At 37.8% G+C, this 23,547-nt stretch overlaps 1 protein-coding gene across 1 annotated transcript in view; it reads left to right on the forward strand.

The window, feature by feature from the left end:
* Positions 1 to 12,907: 12,907 nt before the first annotated feature.
* Positions 12,908 to 23,547, forward strand: part of LOC124598065 (dolichyl-diphosphooligosaccharide--protein glycosyltransferase subunit STT3B) — a 91,255-nt gene continuing 80,615 nt past the window's right edge. The window contains exon 1 of the mRNA XM_047135977.1: positions 12,908 to 13,345. Within this exon, the coding sequence (XP_046991933.1) occupies positions 13,176 to 13,345 (170 nt within the window). The 5' untranslated portion in view covers positions 12,908 to 13,175. The remainder of the gene's footprint in view (positions 13,346 to 23,547) is intronic.

The raw sequence follows: 23,547 nt of genomic DNA on the forward strand, positions 1-23,547 counted from the left end.
GTAAATTAGGCTCTGGGACATTTGCAGGTTTCATACATTCGGATAAGTATACACAGACAAGAAAGAAAAAATTCCGGATTTTTCGTGGATTTTCGGGTTAGAAAAGCTCTTTTTCCCACGTGAAAGTGCGCTTTTTCCATAATAAGCGACAATGTAGTTTCCCTAGGAGGAGTAAAAACATCACTCGTTTAAATGGTAAAGGTTTTATACACCAGTGTAGCTTCCAGCAAGATGTACGCTGGATAGTTTCATATTATGATACAGTGCATATTTTCATATTACAAAAGTATAAATTCGAATTCCATGAAACACAGCACGTTAGTTTCCTAAGCAATGCTCTTTTGTAAGCCAGTCATAGGTCATGCTACGTGATGTCACCAGTCGATGACAGCAAATATTCAGAGCATAGAACACGTGATGTCAGCCAATAGCAACATCACTGTTAAGTACTGCGACCACCCTAATAGGAAAAGTTAATGGTTTAAATTAATATACATATTGTCACTACAAGAAAAGCTAACCTTTCACATGTAATATTGGTCTTTTTTGCGTGTGTTACACTTTAAGATAATCACATAAATGTGCCAGTAAAATTTAAAATAATGAGATAAATATCTCCTCTTCTGGAATCGAAATTCTTCAAGTGGCTCGTCCTCAAAGTGTTAAGCTTTAAACGAGAGTCAAACGCTGTTTGATTTTAGAAATTCATCACATGTTCTCACACATAACGTAATTCATCTTGCATAAAAGGAAATTTAGCTTGAAAGTAATGCTTTCCAAACCACCATTCGCAATTTTTTCCCGAGACCTGTTAAAAATAGGTTCGCTTCAGCAGCTGCTAGAGAGCGCCAGAAAACAGCCATTACCTGGTGTGTGCAGCTATGACGATGTGGGAACCATGTATGTTCACACACATATAGCATTAAGAGTTCTTACATGACGTCATAAAAGAAATAGGACATTAGAGGATACTCCAATGTCATAGGACTTTCTTAAATCATACTGAAATGCATAATTTGGCTTAAAGGACACGTTAATATGTCCAGATTTGCAATGAAGTAGGCCCCAACCTGATATTAGGCTTTTCAGTGCACTTTTTGGGATGAAAATTTTCTTTGAGTACCAGTACTCACTGTCTCAGGCTTGGTTATTTATTATGGCATAATTCCATACGTGCCAGAAGACGAATATGCGCACTTGAAATTCAGTGACCAGTTGAAACTAGCGAATAGTGTGGAATGAAACATTTCGTTTCTTATAAATCGTTTACATTTGCCAAAAAGGTAAATAAAAGCTACATTTATTTAGCAAACCGACAATACTAACTTCGTTGTTGTGCAAGGCGATTAATGCTTCACTGCCCAAAACGTGGAAACAAATTAAATCAGAAAACTGAAACTAATAACATATTTTTGCCTTCCATAATTATGTGAGTGTATTTTAATTCACTTGATACCTCCCTGCCACAGAAATCCGTTCTGTTTTCATTTGATGTGTGAACTGCAAACGAAAAGAAAACAGCAAAATCACCAAATGTAAACAAGTGTCACTATCCCCCTTCTCACTACAACCCATACCGCTCTGTGCACACGCAAATCTGGCAGCTTTTTCTGGGTAGCATGATTGCTTCTTGTTACTGCTACAGCCACACTTCAAGTAGACAGAAGCGGAAGATACTGCTCATACGCAACTCAACTGCGCATGCTCAGAAGCCCACTGGCTACTGCTCAAAACGAACTTAATGTAAACAGTTATGACGTCACACTCATTGGAAATAGTTTGCTTTTATGAAATATTCTATTGTCTTCGTCCTAAAACCTTTGAAATATTTTTCTTTAGCAGGCGCTTGTGTGTAAACTATGTGTTCTTGTTGTAAATGGCGCATTTCCTTTGCAAATTAAATTTAATTTTTGTTTTATTCTACCATTTAGGTTTTATCGCTGTAGTATTATTCTGCAGCAGTGGGATACAAAAAAATTCTTTGTTAGACCGCCAGTGCTTACCAGTCAAAAGTACAAAAAATTAACTCAAAACAAAAACAATGAAAAATTCCTGGAATTCTAAAAAAATTCTGGGTTTTTCTGGTTTCCTCCCAGATAAAAAAATTGCTGGGTTTTTCTCAGATTTCCTAGTTGTCCTGGAGTGTATACACCCTGATACATGCAACAGCAAATTATCGGCCTTTCCTTAACCTATTATTCTGATAATTGTTTTATGACCCCCTGAGGGATGATTTATGACTCCCTAGTGATAATCAAGCTCTCTTAGTAAACCCCCCACACTTCATCCCTCTGGGAAATTCCCTATCCTCCTTCCCCTTGCTGGTACAAGCACAGATATCGAATTAACTAATTATTTAAAGCAATCAATTAATTATCCCCTCCTCCTCCTGCAGAACCCCCCAGCCCTCCTCTCACCCACCGCCCCCTCCACTCCTCCAACTGGAAACTGGTGGGAGAAAGACTCAATCTGTGCTGGAGATAAAGGCTCTCATGATATAAACTGAAATCAATGTGAACTACATAATAGAGGATACATTGTTTACTTATAACATTCTATTTTAAGGGGTTGGATTTCTTTCTTTGGGCGAAAAAAGCTCATGTCCTACAACTGTGTGTCCTAATTACATAATTAATTTGCTGAAGATTGGTGGTATTGTCTTGATGGAAAATTTGTGTGTGTGCTCGCTCGGAGATGCAGGAATCGACTGAGTTAGGGCCCAAAGCCACAACCAAAGGATGTCCCACCACCACACCCCTCGACCGCTCCCTACCACCCCCTCACAGAAAAAATTGCCAGGAAAAATCGCTCATCCAGTACTTATCTGATGGCCTGTAAGAATTCAACAACAGGAAATTCAACTACATTGCAGAGGACATAATAATATATTGTTTATCTGTAAAATTCAATTTGCACACCAACTTTCAGGGGTTGGATTGCTCTATTTGGCGGGAAAAACTCATCATTCTCTGCTCTTTATTTAATTTTGGAAGATGCAGGTCTTGTAAAACATATCTTAAAGAAAAAATTAGATACCTAAATAGATCACTATTTTTGTCATGCAAGGAATACCATCATGAAATCGACATAAACATAAAACACCCACTGCACATAGTTACACTGTTACAGATCCTGCTAAACATAGCTTTCAAAAAACCTCCCGACTGCGTTTTCATGCGTGGTGCGCTGCACCATACACGCTGGACCACTAGAACCCTTGGAGTCCTGAGCTGAGGGCTGGAAGGCGCCAGTCACCTGCAGAGGAATGCATTATACCAAATGTCACCTTCCTATGAAATCTGATACCAGACTCACTTCCTGTTTTGTTCTCAAACACACACCTTCCACACCAGGTCAATGCAAGCAGCTGCTCTATGTGCTTACCCTGCTGTGCAGATACTGTGCCAGACTGTGACTCGAACATGGGGCATTTGCCTTTGCCAGACAAGTGTTCTGCCAGTTGCACTATCCAGAGATGACTCACTACCCATCTCAAGAGCTTTTTTCCATGTGTATCTCTTCTCCAGCTTTCTAAAATTATCGAAATTATTCTGAGATAATAATTCAGTGTGGTACAGAGACCATATCAACAAAAATTGCAGGGAGTGAGGGAATAAAATGAGGGAAAGAGTTCAACTAGTTAATCAAAATTACGTTTTACAATTTAGATCTCTATACACAATATAAAAATGTTTGCACCTATTTTCAACAGTATGAAAGTTGACTCTTCAAGCTTTCCCAGAGATGTGTTGTAAATAGTCTTCACAGGTTTGCACCAGATCACACTGTACAAATTCCAAAATATTTCCTCCAAGCAACTGTCCGACATCTTCAGGTGGTTCAACCTTGTTCGTGGCTAGGTACAACTGACTGATAAAAGTTGATGATCTGATAGCTTTACCTAAGAGTCTTAGAATAAAATATTATACTAACATGATGAAATGTCGTTTATTGAAGTTACTATTAGAAGTTATTATAATATTGCTGGGATTCAGGAGGAATTTTGGTGTTCTTCCATTTTCTAAAACAGAGAAATGTTCAACCACATTAAATAACAAAACTTATGAAGAAAGAATCTACTAGTAAATTCAAAAAAAGTCCATTGCCAGCTCCAGAGGGTGCTGCAAGTCAGTCTCCAAAATCTAAAAATATGTTGCAGGTGATACAGCAATACACACTGATAAATCAAATGTTTTCAGTTACAAGTCCACATCGAAGTTGAGTGTAGCAAGTAAGATTCTTTTTAACACATATAATAATATACAAATGATATTATCAGGTATCTTATTGTTAAATATTTTATATCTGTTCTTAGTAAAGCAACCATATCCTTTCTATAAGCAAAATTCTTGAGATTATATGCTGTGATTATCTGTAAAACTGTATGATTTTCACTATTCACTCCCCAAAAATTTATTCATAAATTCGTCAAGCAGATTGTTGTCATCATGTCACTTGTCTTGTATCTCACTATACCCACGTACATAAAAAGGTGAAAGGGGGTTAGTAAAGTATGTACTATATCATATTGGCAGCATTAATTGCTTTATTCATTATTAAACCATTGGGCTTAAAACCACATCTTTTTTCAGTTTACTGATATCCTGATATTGTCACAATAAGTAGTAAGTTTTATGGAGAATCTAAGTTTCAGACCTCCTACAAACTAATTCTTTTTGACATATATCAAGAAATTTAAAGTTTTATGTAATTTGGGACTTTGACGTAAGTATACTTTCTATTGAAAATGCTACAAAAATGTATGTAATGTCAAACTCATTAGATTATGGAAACTAGTTAAGCCCAGATGAACGTTTTTCTTACCTGACAGAAAAGCGACTATTGGAATAATAGATCAAAGAAGGGGATTGGTATTTTTGAACTCACAAGCCTGTTTCGTTTCTGCTCCAACTCATATTTACCTTCATATCTAATAACTGAAACTTGAATTTCCATTCTGGGTTCTACTATTATATCCCCTTGGGGTGAAGTTCCAGGAACAATCATACCAACATTATTTTTGACAATTTTCTTCAGAAACAGTCTCAAGCATTGGATACAAAACAAAGATCTTTCCCACATTTGTTGCCTGCAACACTTAAGGACTCTTCTCAGAATTTCCAATGAGTAACTTCATTCGACCTCAATAACCAGTATGCATTTCTGTTGTTTTTCTACTTGTTTATTGACAAATCCAGCAAATGGATTAGTTACATTAATCTAAGTACCTGCACTGTGTGCTAGTACAGGAGAGTCAAAGACCATTTTGTGGTGTATTTTTAATAACATCATGTTATGGGGCACTGTGATATATTTTTGAACAAGTCTTGATGAAAGGAAGTGGAAGGCTGAATAAAAAGTAGACAGTGCTATTTAAAAAAGATATATATTTGTAATGAAGTAAATTACAAGAAAGACAACAGTGCTTTTAATGCTGCTACGACAGCTTCACAATATTTTCTTGAAATATTTTTTGTTTTGCCTAAGGACAAAAAGTTATGTGACGTGGTTAAGATAAATGGGATACCCTGTCAGTGAATGTGGATATGCTCCTAAATAAGGCCATAAATGGAACCACGAATCTTTATACAAGCATTTATGTAAACATAAATAATAATGTAAATCTGAATAGGCTCTCCGTTGTTTATAATACACAGGGTGTCTCAAAAGATATATTACAATTTCAGTGTGTTACAGCAGCCAAACTAATTAAGATTTTCAAACCATTTGGCTTATGTGACCAAAAAAACTCACAAAGTTGTGTTTGTATATGTTTCTGGTTGTTGGGGATGAAGCACAATGACAATGGTTCAAGAAAATGTTCGGTGTGTGGAATAATTTATTCAGGCCAGATCGGACTTGTAGGTCCAAAAGAACTTCCAAACATGGTACAGGAAGCAATCACACTCAGAGATGATATGTCAGTGGTGCAGGAGTTTTATGCAGACAGTATTGCGTTCAGACTGTGGAAGATGTTCTGGGCTAGGTGTTTTCATATGGATGGGTTGGCAAAGGTGGTCCAATTTCCTTGACTCCTAGATCATTTGACATTACACTGACTGACTTCTGTCTAGGGAGTACCTCAGAAAGAGAGAGACCACCAAACATCTGTCAACCATATCAATGATTTGGCGAACTGAATCGTTGCTGCTACTACCACTGTTGATGCAGATATGTTGTGCCAATGGCGGATACAATAAGAGTACTGACTGTATCTTGTGCACGCCACCAAAGATGTACACCTTGAAGTTAACTGAACTGCATAAAGCTTTTTGAGATAATGTGTCACGTAAGTCAAACATAGCGTGAATATCTTAATTAGCTTCGACGCTGTAACACATTAAAGATGTACTGTACCTTTCGAAACATCCTGTACATAAATGATCTTCTGATTGCAATACCAAATGATGCAGATACAGTATCTTCTGTATATGATGCAAGCTTAGGAATGAAAACTATTATCACTTGCTCACTAAAAACGAAGTTGAGGAAATGTTCAGAATGTTAACAGGTGGATTATGATTAAGTTTTGCTAAAAGTTGTTACATACAATTCAGTACTTCTCGTAAAAGTCTAGAAGTAATAAAAGCAGTTTTCTTACATAATGAGATGCAAGAAGTAGAAAATACACATGATTACGCTGTAGTTGGTTTATTCTGCATACTTCCGTTCATTAAACATATGTGGAACTATTTTTTGAGGCTAATAGACTTCCAGGGATAGTATTTTCAAAACAGAGAAGCAAGTTGTGAAAATTATATCGGATGTAAGTTCTAGAACATCATTAAGAAAAAATTGTCTTTTTGACAGCTGCTTCACAGTATCTTCTCACCTCTGTCTGTTCATCTCCACCACCCAACTCTCTGTGTCTCTTCATCTCCTCCCTCCCCCCTTTCTCTGCCCATCCCTCTGTCCCCACTCTCCAATTATATGTTGCTCCTTCACCATCTGTCCATATCCTACTTTCCCTCTCCTTGTCCATCTCCTCCTCCCCCTTCCCTTTCCATCTGCCCACTACTCCTCTACATATTCCATCTACCTCTTGCATCTCCCTCTGCTCCCATCATCTCTGCCCATATCCTCCACCCCATCTCTCTAATCACTGCCTCCTTCCTCTCTCTCTGTCCATCTCCTATGGCCCTCTCTTGTCCATCTCCTCCTCTGCCAACTATCTGCCCAAATCCATTGCTTCTCTCTCTCTCTCTCCAGCTCTTTCTCCCCCACTGTCTGTTCAGCCCCTTCCCTCCTACTCTCTCTGTGTCTGTCCACATCATCTCCCCCCCCCCCCTCTCCTCATCCAGCCCCTTCTACAACCCCTCAACACGCCTCAACCTGTGCCCATCCACAAATGTAGCCATTGCAAAACTAGTGAATAAAGGAGAATGACACTACTCCCACAATGCATCTGCTGTGCAGGCAGCCTACATGACAGGAGCTTGAAAACCATTTTGCCACTGATATATAGGCTGCTTTGCAAAGCAGGGTGATTAAGCAGGCTAATGCTAGTCCATCAAAACACATCTGTTGTTTAGGTCTACCCACATGTAGGAGGCTTTAAAACCATTTTTTGCCCCTGACATGTAGCCTGCCTAGCAAAGCAGTCCGATAAGGCAGGCCAATACTATTCCTACACAACACACATGTCATACAGTGCAGAAGCCATATGACAGTGACTGAAAAAACATGTGTTTGTCCTATCTCTGCTCCCATTGGAGCTAGGAGGTTATAAACACCACAGTGCTGATCATTGTGGATGTTGTCTGTGTTCCAAATTTGGCTGAAAACAAATGAGCGGTTTGTGAGGGGATCCCAGATATACATATATGCATATATACTTACTTGTCTGCATTGTACATATATTATTAATATTTCTCTTTTCTCAAAAAAACAGTGGAAAGCATGAATATAACACTAAGACAAAAACGACCTCTACAAACACCTCAAGAAGCTAACTTTAGCACAGGAAGAGTCAAATACATTGATAAACATGTACTTGCATTCAAGTACTTACCAAAGAATATTAAATGTTAAGTAGATAGTGTGATGGTGTGAAAGACTGAGTTGCAGTTCATGTTCATTTATACACTTATGTTCATGTTTCAAGAAAATTATTAATGTTTCTTATCATTATATCTTCTTCAAGAATAAGTGTTAATACAGAAAGAAATCAGACACATTGGTACAATTAATGTACGCAAAAATTTAGAAGGGCACATTAAATTTCATGTAGATAATGTGGTAGAATCTAAGACTGAATTATACTCCTACTCCATATGAGACTATCTTCACAAAAACTCTCAATTTTTCTGTTTTAGGTTAGTGTATAATTAGAATTAGTATTGTAATACAGTAATGTGCATATTATTACTGTAATATGGTATGTAATGTCATTTCACTGTTTTGCACACATCCCAGAGACTGCTCTCCATGGGATCCACGGAAAATGGCTATTGTAAAGTAAATGTAAACGAATCCAAACTCGTGATTTTAACACTTATTGCAAATATTCTTAAATTCCTCAAATCATAAGGTTCCAAAGATAAATTCTTGAAAGTTATGATTGAGATTCGTAATTAATCTAGCAATTCCTTCTATTCTATTGCAGAGTACTGTATCTACAAAAAAAACTCTCAAAATTAATGTTATGGATTATTTTCAAATGTGAATTAACGCCTAATACAAAAATCGTTCATAGTATTACTGCAGTTGATTAAAATACACATATTTGACTTCTTTCTATATTTCCAGAGGTCTAATGAACGTGTTCTATGTAATGTAATGTAGTTACCAACTTTAAATTCATCTTCATTGCAATACTGCTCAGATTAAGGGTTAAATCTTTTTGCTCTGTCTCACGAAGGGAAGACACGTGACAATGTTGATTATGATCAGTCCATAAAAAGGGAATGTTAAGCCTGGTGCTATTCAAGAAAAGAAGCCAATACACTACCACCATGTTTCATCCTCTGCCATCTCCTACCCTCATAGAACACATAAACTGTAAGCACACCCATTAGAGTCGCCTACACTTAACTGATACACTTGAAATAGAATTCGCATATATCAGTAAGATTGTGCATGGAGAAAGAAAACCCTTTCCAACTGGATGGCTGAAACTACCTCTCAGAGTCTCCCAGCCAACAATACCATATTACTACTACTACTACTACTGCTACTACTAGTACTAGTACTACTACTACTACTAATAATAATAATAATAATAATAATAATAATAGTTTTATTGTCATTAGGCCATTACTACCTTGAACATTTTGTTACATATTTTATGCTGTCCTACTAACATAAGAGCCGAACCCATTTTATGCGGTGTGTTGTAATGTAATAGTACATGGCGACATATGACCCATTACTATTATAGTGCATTTAAAATTAGTTGCGACTTTTGAGATTTGGCTCACTGGTGGCGACATGACGCCATTGCCCAGGAAACACCAATAGCGAGCTTGCTTTCCCTACCACGCCGCCAGCAGTTCGGTTGGTAAAGCCCCCTGTTGCTATGCCGCGAATAGACAGTACCAAGTAGTGGCGCACATTAGAGGCACGTATGTCCATTAGCTCTCATTGCAAAGTGATATTTTCTGGCACTGAAGAGTTCTACAATGAACGAGTGTCTCGTGTTGGCGCTTCATTAATAATAACAGTGTAAAACGTCTGAACACGAGATTCGAAATAAAAGTGGTCATCCAAGAACACATTCACCAGCTGTGAAGATAATCTTCTGACGCAAAATATTCCTCCGAATTCGACAATACTAGTGGACAATGTGCAATACCACTCGGCTGTGATGGACAAAGCTCCAACAATGCAGCAGAGAAAAGGGCTATTTTCTCGCTACAAAGGAATGTTGGATTGGATAAAGTTGAGCCTAGCTTATGTAAGACGAAGTTAGTGGAACTTGTGGTACTGTACAAACTAAAAACTCCAGGCTACAAGGTAGTCAAAATTGCTAGAGTATAGTTTCATCATGCTTCCTCCATATCATCCTCATTTAAATACGAGGGAATATAAGAGCCTAGGTGAAAAGCAATGTAGCAAAAAATTACACTCAGTGAGGTTGAAAAGCTGATAAAAGAAGTCATTGCAAATGTTACATCACACGACTGGTTTCAGACTGTCAGCCATACTAAGAATGTAGTTGAGGAGACATGGATTCATGGAGGACTGTGTCAGGTTTTGAGTAATACTTTACTTCTCTTGTTGGTGTGTTAACACCTGCTTCTTTTCCATAAACAAGCTGAGTCTACAGGTATACACCTCACTAATATTCTAATGCAGTTCAAACTGTGGCAGGGTCCAAAAACAGTGTATTATTAAACTAGCATTGAGGGCGAGACATATCAATAGTTACGATAAAGTGCATTTGCAGTATAAAAATACATGTGTTGCTTCTTAACTTGTATTGTTGCAAAACCCACGCCAATTCTCGTTTCACACGTCCTTAAAAATTACTTTATTTCATTTTCATAAAATCAGTAGTTGCTTGAATATTGCGGTAGACATGGAAGTTTGGCATATCAATTATATGGCAAAATACTCTTCACTTTGCATGGTATCATTTGCCAAAACCTTGTGTTGATATCTCAGACCTTTTATGAGATACGAGGGATTGATGATATTTCATTCTGGCTTTTTCACTGGTCATTGCTTTCGTGACGAAGCCCTTTACTTACATTCCATTTTCTCGATTTTGGAGACAGATAACGATATCTTTCAAGGTGTAAAAAATAATTTAATATGCTATCCAAATTTCACATGCAGCTACATATGACCTAACATACAGAAAACTCAAATTCATAGCGCCCCTATTTTTCAGTGTAAATTTCCAGAATTTCTTGCAGTAGTTTAGCTAATGCCAAAATATCACAATAACTATGACCACTAATGAAATGATAGGTAATTTACCAAGAAGCTGACGAATAAAACTATAAGATGAGCGAGGTCCAGAGTTTATTACGGTATAGTTTCATTAAAATCGTGAAATAAAGTTTGCAGATCGGCCAGCTTGTGCGGCTGACAGATTACATGCCAAACAGGCCTGGCGATATCGTCGCCTGCTGACGCATTCAGCACATGCTGGCAACTACACTTCCCTCCACTCGCTCCATACTGAACTGTCAAAAGTCGCAATTAATTTTAAACGCATTATAGTATTAACATTGCTTGTGGAGCATTCTGTGCAATGGTGTTCAGCACATCATGTTTACATGGAGTTTAAAAATTACGCAGTTACAAGTTTAAAAATTACGCAATCACATGAATATAACAATAAAATACTGATAAACACAGTTTTTAGCATGTTAAAAAGAGCTACACAAATATATATCAATAGAAGGAATGCTTCTTTATCTTCAGACAACTAACTAACAACGATGAATTCATACTATGTAATTATCATACATTAAATTCAGTTGATGGTATCTGAAAAAAATAGTTACATGCGAACACACTACTTTAATCTTTAGCTTCAAGATATTTTTTACATGTGTACCGAAAAATTTTACTTTTGGTAACAGACATATTTTCAGTCATCCTTATATAGTGTATCAAACTGTTGCAAGAAAGCATCCTGTATTTACATCGCTTTGCCAGTTAATTTGAGCCAGTTCCCTTCAATCTGTTAATCGATTGTACTTCTTGGGATCTAATTATGGATATTTCTGTTCCATGTTGCAGTACAGTAAGTCTTTACGTAACTATCTGTTTCAAGTATTTATCGTACTGTTAATATGTTTAGTTCCTTAAATTTATTCCTGTGAGATTTTTAAAAATATAATTTAGCTATATATGTGACAGATTTCTTTAGTAGCTTTAGCAATCTTTATAGACGCACATTTGTAGTATTTTCACAGATGGGGATAGCATTTAATTGGTGTGAATGAACTAGTCCATAGTACCTTGTTAGTTGTTTTGTGTGTTTATTGTCCTCCACATTTTTGTCGTCAGGAATATGCTTGAACTGGTGATAGTTGTATACGATTCTTGCTTGTCAAATACCTAACCACCATTATCCCCAGGACTTTATAATAATGAACTATTCTTTTAACTCAAGTTTCCTAGCTTGCAGTAGTATCTTTCAGGGTTTGTGTTTTGTTTGCATATATTTGCTTTTTTGTTCTTATGTTAACATTTATAAATATGTTATTTTTGCTGAAGCAGTTGTTTCCATTTCCTATATATAGAGAAGGTTTCTTCTGTAAGCCATCTATTGAAGCACTACTAGTATCAACTGAAGTGTTATCTGCGCGCATGCACTCATTATTTTGGACCATGTCGCTTACGCATAAAATGAAAAGTAGTTGGCCATGCACTGACGCTCGAAACATGTTGTATTTAACAAATTCAAAATTCTAATAGACATTTGCAATAGTATTTTTCACTTGATGTTTAATTTTTACAAAGATTTCTCTGCTTTCCATGAATGATTTATGATTTCGGCTGCTTTCCCCCTTATGCTATTAATGAACTGGTGCTTCCTGTAGGAAGATTCAAGTGGCATCCTGGAGACATATTCGCTGGTGGCTCACAAGTCCGATGCGAGAGCCGACTTGACGCCCACAAGCGCCTTATGTCATAGCATTGAAGCTTTTATAATACCAGCAGCATTAATCAGCGACACACTTTTAAATCGTCGAATACCCTAAATCGATTATAAAATACCTTAAAAATGAATGTGAAAGCCACAAAAAGGACATAAACTCGGAATTACTTAACCAAACTTCAAACAATATTGGCATAACAGCATTTGAAATAGTTCAAACAAGCATCTTAATTTCCGGAGTTTCAGTTTAGAAACGTCAGTGTGGCTACCATGGTACACGTCACGATGTGTACCATAGATTAGGTTTGTAAGCGACGTTGTTGTCTTTGCGAGTAGCTTTCTGCTCACGAGTTTTGATATGTTTCGCGAAGTCTTTGAAATGGATGGCGGTGAATGAGAGTGGCGTGTTTAGCCGGATTAACGTTTGATATTAAATTGATTAATGAATGGTTGTGAGTGTGTGGCTGTATACTAATAATGAACTAGGTCAACATTGTTTAATTTAAAATTCGCAAAAACGCTGAGTTGCAGCGAAAAGTGGTTCGTAGAACTTCTGTGAAGCAGCAGTTGACATAAGCGTCCTACGTGTCTCTATAGTTAGTTGCTAAGTGTGAAGATGGTTGTACCTGCAGCAAGTAGGAGTGGACAGGCTCCAATATCGACTTCGTCGGGATGGAAGAGCCTCATAACATTTACGGTTCTATTTTTAGCGTGGATTTCTGGTTTTGCATCCAGATTGTTTGCTGTGATAAGATTTGAGAGTATCATCCATGAATTTGATCCATGGTGAGTATGGCAAAACTTCTGCAGCTGATTGGAGAAGATTGCTGTTATTTGTTATCTGCGTCAGAATGTTAAAACTCCATCCATTTCGTGTTACCAATCTTGCGTATGCCTTCTTAGGAAAGCCTGGTGTGGTCGATTGAAGTTGGCGATACCTGACGTCGGCTTTAAGCCGTGACGTGACGTCATACCAGTGAAAACATTAATATTTATTTATTTTTGTGCTTCCTACAGTACTCCGGTATGGTGAACCGAAACTTAGCCATCTTAGAGTCCAGATTGTCATCGTCATCATCATCATCATTATTATTATTATTATTATTATTGTTATTATTATTGTTATTAGGTTTACACTGCCTTCGACTTGAGTGCTCATCCTCCCCGATTACCTGACAGTACCTGAATGATCATGTTACGTACTACCATGTGAAAATCCTATGTTATCATCGACCAGAAATGTTTATTTTCATTAACTTAGCGTTGTTCAATAATAAAGTTAATAGCACCATTTTCTCATCTAGTTTTGCAGATGAATAATTTTTGATGATTTTTAATAAATTACGCCCCTTACTTGACTCATAACTCCATTTGCTCACGTTTGGGACTTCCAGCTAAGTAAAAACTTTCTTTAGGCGCCCCATACATTACAGAATGATTGAATTTCGTGCAAGTATATACAAATACAAACTGCGTATCCAATGACACTGATTTTCATCTAAATATATGCCATTCACCCATGAAATCATCTGATGAAATATCCAAATTGTAATTGTAAAAAAAGGCTACATAATGTTTGAATTATTAAGACCCTTCCATAAAGCAGTGCACCCTACTGTCAGTTTGTCATGAGATGCCTTATGAGTGTCTTCAAGTTACATGGTTTCCAGATATTTTCATCATTTAATAATGCATTCACAAAGCTTGTATTTATAATTTGTAGCAAAATCTTGTAACCCAGGATGGTGTTTTTGGGCTACATTATTAATGCCAAGAGGAATTGACATTTCTGAATCTGTGAAATGAACCCATACAGATCAGTAACAGTTGTAAGAGACATGCAAACTTTCACTGGGTCCATGATTTTTCAGTTTCTGCCTCACTCACACTGGGTATCTTCAGATCATTTTTATTCATAACCCAGTCACCAATGCAAATTTGCCTTCATTCTGTGTAGTCATGTTATGCCAAGAATGCCTTGCTCCATTGTGTGGAGGTACATTAGAGCACACAAATATTACGTCTTGATCAGTCCCAGTAGACAAAAACGTAGCATACTAGTATGTGATCTATGTTATTCCAGTTTTAAAAAATTGAAGTGTTTAATATAAATACTACTAGAAAAAGCAGCTAGGGATCATTGACAACACCACATCATGCGTACTCCGAAGACTGATTTGATTCAGTAGACCCTACCTCTTCATTAGTTACCTGATCTAATCTTCAGTATTCTGACATAGCATCACATATCAGAAGCTTCTATTCTTGTCTTGTCTGTACTCTTCACCATCGTTGTTTCAATACCATATAAAGTTAAACTGAAGTGGTTTCAGAAAGCACTTCTAACAGTTAAATTTATATTAACGTATTTTCTCTTTTGAATTAGCTTTGCTTGCCATCATCAGTCTGCATTTTATATCCTCTCTACATCCGCCATTTTTTGTGCTGTCCAAATAGTAATACTCATTGACTGTTTCTAGTATTTCATTTCTTAATTGATTCCCTCAGCACCACCTTATTTAAAGTTGTACTCCCCGATATCCTTTCTTCAGTTATAATGCTGATATAAACTGCTTTCAAGACATACCCATTCCATTCAACTAATCTTCCAAGCCCTTTGCTGTCTCTGACAGAATTTCAGTGTCAACTATAGTTCTTTCTAATTTCTTTTCTATCTCTATCTTCCTGAACTTAAGCTACTTTTGTAGATATTTCTCCTTAGTTTCCTTTACTGTTTGTTCTATGTGTCAATTGCATAATATGGAGATAGGGTACAATTATCACTCCCTTGTGACCTACTGCTTCCTTTTAAAGTGCGTTGAATCTTAGAACTATGCAAGTTGTAGATAATATTTTACTCTTGCTACATTTTATTGATGATAACTTCAGAATGTGAATTATAAGTCCAGTTTTCTGTAATTTTCCTATACATCATCCATCTTTCTCATAGTCCTGTGTGCTTCTAAGATTTAGCATTTATCCTCAGATGAATTGAAGTGTTCAGTGCAGCTTTGTTGACTCAGAACCAAACTGTCACCTTTCAACCTAACCTAGACTTCGGACTAGACTACAGATAAGTCTGTCATCACAACCTATATTTAAAAAAGCTAGGTGCAAAGAAAATAGTGTCAGTGTTCTGTTGTCTTTCCGATGTGCACATATAACGTCCAATGCCACATTATCATTAAGATACAGCACAAAGTCGACATCTGGTGTTGGTAGGTGCAGTTGACCCTTCTCCTCTAATCATTCTTGCTTTGCCATTTTGCATTTTTTGTTAATCTCATTATTTATATCTCTCTATTCACTTTCACTTGATTCATTACCTGTATTTTATATTTTCGTGTTTCATCAATTATGCTGAGTATCTCACACATTACCCAAGGTTTTTCACTGGGTCATTTTCTTTTTACCTTATCATTACTCTGCTGCCTCCCCTATTTTCATCCCTCGAAGCTGTTTGTCTTCTATTGTACTTCATTCTTCATTCATCAGCAATTCCCTATTGCTATCTTTGGCATTTTCAGCAACCTCCCATTTTAAGTTTATATAAATGCTACTACTTAGGTTTCTGCAATTTCTTCAACTTTAACCTGCAGTTCGTAACTATCATCTATCTTTTCCAGTGTAAAAAAGTAAATATTATGATGATGATATATTTGGGTAAAGAGGAATATTTGATATTAGTAGTTGGCTTTGATCAGTGGCATAGGAAATATATGACTAACATCGTAAATAACAGGGTGGCTGTAACGTGATACCAGTGGCGATTTTTTCAATTGAGCTAGGCTACAGATCAGTCTGTCTTCATAATCAGGTATTTTTGCTTTCACATCCTGTGGCAGCACCAACCTTCCAGACGAACCTGGACCTTGTGCTATGTTGTAAGTCAGTCCGGCACAGCAGCTGGCTTTTTTGCATTCATATTGTTGGTTGTGCCAAGTGATAATGAGACTGTGAAAATACACACCAGAAGTTGATGTCACTGCAGCCATTAACATTACATCACTGGTGAAGGCCAGCAATTAGTATTGATTATACATCTTGACCCATATCATATTACAAAACAAAACAGTTCATTGAATAGAAATGTTCTCACCAAGAAAAATTGTTGGTAATCTACTACATGAATTTCTGGTTTAGTTGGTGTATTGCTCATTGGCCAGTCAGTGTTGATGTATCGAAACAGCTTAAATTTGCACCATCCCCTTGCCCAATGGCACATTAAAGCTACCGATATGTGCCATTGACAGTGATCCTTGACAGAACGGTGATCTGGCATGTGATGTCTTAAATGTGCAGACAGAAAAGAGTATTGTGTATATGTATTGTGCTTCTATGTCTTTTATTGGAATACGGACTGTTGTAGAAGATGGATCTAGAGCATAGAACAAAGTGTAGTTCATGTTGGACGGGGACAGTTTGTGCATTGACAAAATCAATGAATGTAATGCCATGTGAATAACATGATTTAAATTACTGGTTTATATCTGTCATTTTGACAGTCAAAGGTTGAGGACATACATTAAGAGAATACTGTGGAAGAAATATGTTGCGTGAATGCTATTTGAAAGATGCTAAGAGCATTTAGTGCATGGTTGTAAAATACTGCCATAATTTAATATTGTGTGAAGACATCAAGTATTTGTCATTACAAATTGTCCATAAATAATATGGAGAAACAGCAAAAGTATTTGACATTTTTGGTAAACAGCCCAGTGAATGTTGTACAAGTTTGTGGTTAAGCCTCTTAATTGTTAATGTTATCCATTGAGTAGGCATAGTTTTATGAAGAAAGTATAAACATAGTAGCCACACTGGTGCTTTAAGAGTAAACTTAATGTGTAATGTAGAACAGTCCATGATTCTGCGAGTTCATAATGACATAGTAATTTTAGTTGTATGAGAGCATCATTTGGAGAAGTTAAAACAACTCTTTAATTTCTGTACAGAATTTCATTTCTTTTTTTTTTGTTACAAGTCTCAGTGTATCGGAACTTGTAAAAAATATGCTAGTGTGTGCATATGCAGTCCCATAAGTGAGGCTATGTCTTTCGAGTGTAATGGAAGTAAGACTCTTAAATAATGTTACTGTAGACAGACTGCTATTATTTATGGGACTTTTCCTGATCACGAGACTCCCTAGTTCTGAATCATTAGCCATTGGAAGACTTTTGATTATTATTTTTTGTGTTGGTCAATTCCATTATTACAGATCTAATGCTACTATGTGTAGCGAAGTAGTAGCCACTAGACAAGATAATGGCTGTCATGTTGTGCTACTTGGAATGTTTGTTTGAGATTTTGTGGTGAAACAATATCACAACTATTGCAGCAGTTACCTATGATTTCTCAGGGAAATTTTATTGGAGGATGAAGTGAATTGAGAGAAACAAGTAATCTGAAAACAGATGCTGCCTTTGTAAACTGAAATGACATTTGCAAGCATAAGTACCGTTTTTGAAATTGAACAATGAATATAATTAATTTTTCACAACATAGTGCAATTGGATAAATAAAAAATCTTCTAACCAAGTAGTGGCAGGAGAGCACACACGTAAAAGGGGGTTATACTTATGCAAGCTTTTGGAGCCAGTGGATCATTCTTCAGACAGAAGGGTTGAAGGGAAGGAAGAGGGGTGAAGGAAAAGGACTGGAGAGGTTTAGGAAAAGGGGGATATTTTGGAAAAGTCATCCAGAACCACAAGTAAGGGGACACTTTCCAGATGGGATGAGAAGGAAAGACTGATTGTTGGGGACTACACCAGATGAAATTTGAAAACCTTAAAGCTGAAAGGTGGAAGACAGAGTAATATGCAAGACAGATTTACTGCAAAAATGTCATGCGTGAGTTAATAAGAGTGAAGAACTAAGTACATTGTACGTAAGAGAGATGGGAGGAGGACGGCGAAAAATTGGACAGATCAGAAAATGATAAATGTAGAAAACTAAAATGGAGTGAAGAAAGGAGTAGTTACTGTGAAGAAATGCTGATACGGAAGAAATTAACTTAAATTAATGCCTGGTGGGTGGCAAGAACCAAGGACATGTTGTAGTAATAGTTCCCCCCTGCCGAGTTCTGAGAGACTAGTGTCCGGGGGAAGAATCCAGATGGTGCATGCGATGAAAAAGACACCGATATCACAACTGTCGTGTTGTAGAGCATGCTCTGCAATAGGATATTGTGTGTTGTCGCGATACACACTCTCTGCCTGTGCCAATTCATCCTGACTGATAACTTGGTGATACTTATGCTGATGTAAAAAGCCAAACAAGTGTTTACGTAACAGCTGGTGCATGACGTGTCATTTCACAGCTGGCTCTCCCTTTGATGGTGTATGTTTTGTCAGTTATGGGGCTAGTATAGGTGGTGGTAGGAGGGTGCACAGGCAAGTCTTGCAGTGGGAATGGTCACAGGGGTAGGAGCCACAGGGTAGAAAGTTGGATGCAGAAGGAGCGTAGGGTCTGACAAAGATATTGCAGAGACTGGGAGGGCGACGGGAAGCTATTCTAGGTGTGGTGTGCAAAATCTCAGACAGAATGGAGCTCATTTCAGGCCGTGATTTTAGGAAGTCATGGCCTTGTCAAAGTAGCTGATTGGCACATTCAAGATGAGGATAATACTGAGTGGCCAGTGGTGTGCTCTTAAGTTTCGAAGTCATTTTTTGGAGGGATTAGCAGTACCACGATTGGATGTGATGGGCCGGGAAATCTGGCCTTCGATGAGGACAAGATCAACATCAAGGAATTTGGTATGGAATTTGGAATAGGACTATCTGAATTTTGTTTAGGAGAAGGTATTTAAAAATTCCATGAATTTTAAGAGGTCAGCCTCACCATGAGTCCATATGGCAAAGATGTCATCAGTGTTTCTGAACCAAACCAGGGGCTGGAGACTTATTGATCTCAGGAAAGCCCCTCCAAGCGATCCATTAAAAGGTTGGCATAAGAAGGTGCTATCCTGGTTACCATGGCAGTATCTGTGATCTGTTTGTTTGTGTGCCCCTCAATGGCGAAATAGTTGTTGGTAAGTATACTTACCTCACCCAAACCAAGTGCCCCTATATTTTACCTCCTTTCTAAGAGCCACACACACAATCAACATGGCCGTCCTATAGTTGCTGGCTTCAAAGCACCCACCAAACATATACAAAGCTTAGTTGGTCAGCACCTGTGACACACAGTACAAAGACTTCCCTCCTATGTTAAATACACCAAGCATTTCCAAGATCATCCGAAATCCATTCCCCTCCCACTCCCACCACACACCTTGCTTGTCACCATTGATGCTACCTCCCTCTGTACCAACATTCCCAACATACATGGTCTGTCTGCTGCTGAACATTTCCATAGTCAGCAACCACCTGATTCCAAACCTACGGCATCCTTCCTGCTCACCTTAATTAATTTTATACTTACACACAAAAAAGAACTTTGGAGCACATCACTAGTCTCTCAGTATTATCCTGGTCTTGAATGTATTAATCAGCTACTTCGACAAACCCTGTGACTCCTACCCCTGTGATCGTTCCCACTGCAAGACTTGCTCCATGCACCCTCCTACCACTACCTATACCTGCCCTGTAACTGACAAAACATACATAATCAAAGGGAGAGCCAGCTGTGAAATGACACAACATTTACCAGCTGTTACGTAAACACTGTTTGGCTGTTTACATCAGCATAAGTACCACCAAGGTCTCAGGATGAATTGGCATAGGCAGAGAATGTGTACCGACAACACACAATATCGTGTTGCAGAGCTTACTCTACAACATGATAGTTGTGACCTCGGTGCCTGTTTCTTCACATGGGCCATCTGCATTCTTCTTCCAGACACCAGTTTCTCAGAACTCCGTAGGTTGGAACTAGCACTACAACCTCACACCCACCTGGCCTTAATTTGTGTTCTTCAGAGTACCTACTTCTTTCTTCACTCCATTTTAGTTTTCTACATCTTTCATTTTCTGACCTGTCTATTTTTCGCCATCCTCCTCCCATCTCTCTTACATACAGTGCACTTAACTTTTCACTCTTATTGACTCAAGCATGACGTTTTTGCTGTTATCTTCCACCTTTAAGTTCCTGGACTTTCACATCTCATCCATAGCTGTTCCCAACAATCAATCTTTCCTTCTCATCATGTCCATGAAGTCTCCCCTGTCTTGCAGTTCTGGGTTACTTTTCTGAAATCTACTCCTTTTCCTAAACCTGTGCAGTCCTTTTCCTTCACCCTTATTCCTTCTCCTTCAATCCTTCTGTCTGAAGAAGGAGCCACTGGCTCCAAAAGTGTGCGTAAGTATAACCTTGTTTTGTGTGTATATTCTCGTGGCGCCATTTGGTGAGTAGATTTTTTTATCTATCCAATTTATACAATTCTATCTATTTTTGAAATTGGTTATGTAAATAAGACAATTGCCCTAAGTGTAACTGTTATTTCTGTGTGCCATTTGTACTTTCATACTGATGCTCTGTGCAAAATGTGTAGCACACACTTAGTACTAGCATTTTGTGAGGGAGATGGTGCTTGTTCTACCCTCACTACTTTCCACCTTGCTGGGCTGGGTGTAGCTTGCTTCCTCAGTTCCTCTGCAAACTTCTGTGTAAGAAATGTGGCAGACTAAAACAAATAGTAATGGTCATCTGATTTGTCATTTGGAGATTTGAGGTGACACATTATTAATAGGACTTCAGTATGCTCTGAACACCAGGCATGTTAGTTTACAAGTATTAGTATAAGTTTTTTAAAACTTTTCGAGGCAGCTGAGGTTACGTATCTGACACATCTCTTAATGTTTAGGGTCACTGGTTTTCGGATTTCTCTTACATGCTCTGCTGAATGATGCATTAGTAATACTATATGGTACATGAAATGAATTTTCTGCTGCATACAGCTGTAAGTGTTTCGTATAGCCTTGTGAAATGATGTTTCTAAGGCAACATCAGCATGATTGCGCACCACTGGATTGTCAGTATCCATTATATAGTGAGATTTGCCCCATCAGTATATTAATACAATTCAAGCAGCGGACTGAATAAAGATAGCCTTTCACCGTGCAGAGGAAGTGGTGTATAATAGAGTAGATACAAGAAGTTGAACATCATAATCAGTCTGCAGTACTCTCCATCCTAAATCACTGCAACCCACGTCATTCATTTAATTGTTTATAGTCACATTAACGTAATATGTCTAAAGAAAATGTGCTGCCAGAAAAATAAAAGTGAAGTACATGGAAGACATGGGTGGGTGTCAGTAAAACTTCATACACTTGCACACCTTGAGGAATCACTCAAAATGGCATGGATTTGCCATGTATTCATGTGAGACAGTGCCGTCGCACTGGGTAGATTTTGAAAGAGGCCTTATTGTAGGTTTCCATTTGGCTGGCTGGTTGAATCTGGCAGTGTCCAGATTTGTGCGGAAGTCAAATATGACAGTGACTAGTGCTTTGAACATGAGGGCAGGCATGCTCGTCATCGAAGTTCTTGTTGGAAGGGCTGCTTGTACAAGTAATGGACTCCCAGCAACATTATGTGTCATCCTGCACCATTGGCCAGATATTAGCAGCAGCCAGGCTGGGGAATCACTGTTCCATGCATAGGCTGCCATTAACACCACAAAAATATGGGTGCTTTTGGAGTGCTGCCTTGGCAGGGAAGCATGGCCTGTTGTTGAATAGCATCCCATTGTGTTCAAGAATGAATCATGATTATGGACTACTAAAGATGCCCCCTGATGGTGCATGTGGCGCCAAACTGGGGGAAGAGGGTGGGGGTTCCAATTCTTCCAAAGTTTTAAAGAGGCATATCAGTGCTGCTTTTGGCATCATGGTGATGTAACCATCAGATATGCCTTCAAATCACAGTCGATAGTGATTGAGGGAAGTCTCCATCCAAGATAACATGCTGTGTACTCCCAACCAAAAAGTCCTCAATGCAGTCACAAATTTCACTTGATACACCATAAAGCTTTCAGTATTGTCATATGAGAAAAGCATGAGTTGTGTTTCATGTGATGAATGTTTTCAGAACCCATGCTGGTTGGCATTGAGGAGGTCATTCTGTTCAAGATAGCTCATTACGTATGAGCTTAGAATACGTTTCAAGATTCTACAAGAAATCAATGTCAAGGATATTGAGTGGTACTTTTGTGGATCACTTCTACTGCTTTTCTTGTAGACAGATTTGACCTGTGCTTTTTTCCAAGAACTGCTCTCAGTTTTTTATTTGAGGGATCTATAATAGATTATAGTTAGAAGAGGAGCTAACTAAGACACAAATTCAGTTTAGAATCTGATACGGATTCCGTTGGACCCTGGAGCTTTTTTTAGTTTTAATGATTTTAACTGTTTCTCATCACCACTGACACAAATACTTATTTTATTCATGTTTGTAGTGGTGCAATGATTAAAATAGGCAGCTCTCCTTTGTTTTCATCTGTAAAGGAACATTTGAAAATGGAATTAAGTATTTCAGATATTATTTTTCTACCATCAGTTTCAGTTCCTGTCTCATTCGCTAGGGACTGGACACTTAACTTTGGAGCCACTAACAGCTCTTACATATGACCGGAATTGCTTTGGGTTCTGTGAAATATCATTTGACAATATTCTACTATGGTAGTCATGAAGACATCGCATATTGCTCTCTTGACAGCCAAACGTGTTTCATTTAGCATCTTTCTGTCTATAACCTTACACTTTTGTGGTACACTTATGCAGTAATCTCTGCTTCTGTAGAAATTTCTTTACAGTGACTGTATACCATGAAAGTTCCTTCCCATTATGAACTGTTCAACTGGGTACATGACTATACAGTGCTTTTAAACTTGAGCCATGGTTCATCTACAAGCTCCTGCCCTGTGCTGAAACTTTCAGATTCCTTGTTGAGATACCACTCTACTGATTTTTTTATCTGGTTTACTTAACATATATATCTGTGTGCTTGTTTTAGTTGTTCTTTGTACTGCAGAAATCAATGTTGCCATA

Source organism: Schistocerca americana, chromosome 1 (genome assembly GCF_021461395.2).
Source record: "Schistocerca americana isolate TAMUIC-IGC-003095 chromosome 1, iqSchAmer2.1, whole genome shotgun sequence".
Taxonomy (NCBI): domain Eukaryota; kingdom Metazoa; phylum Arthropoda; class Insecta; order Orthoptera; family Acrididae; genus Schistocerca; species Schistocerca americana.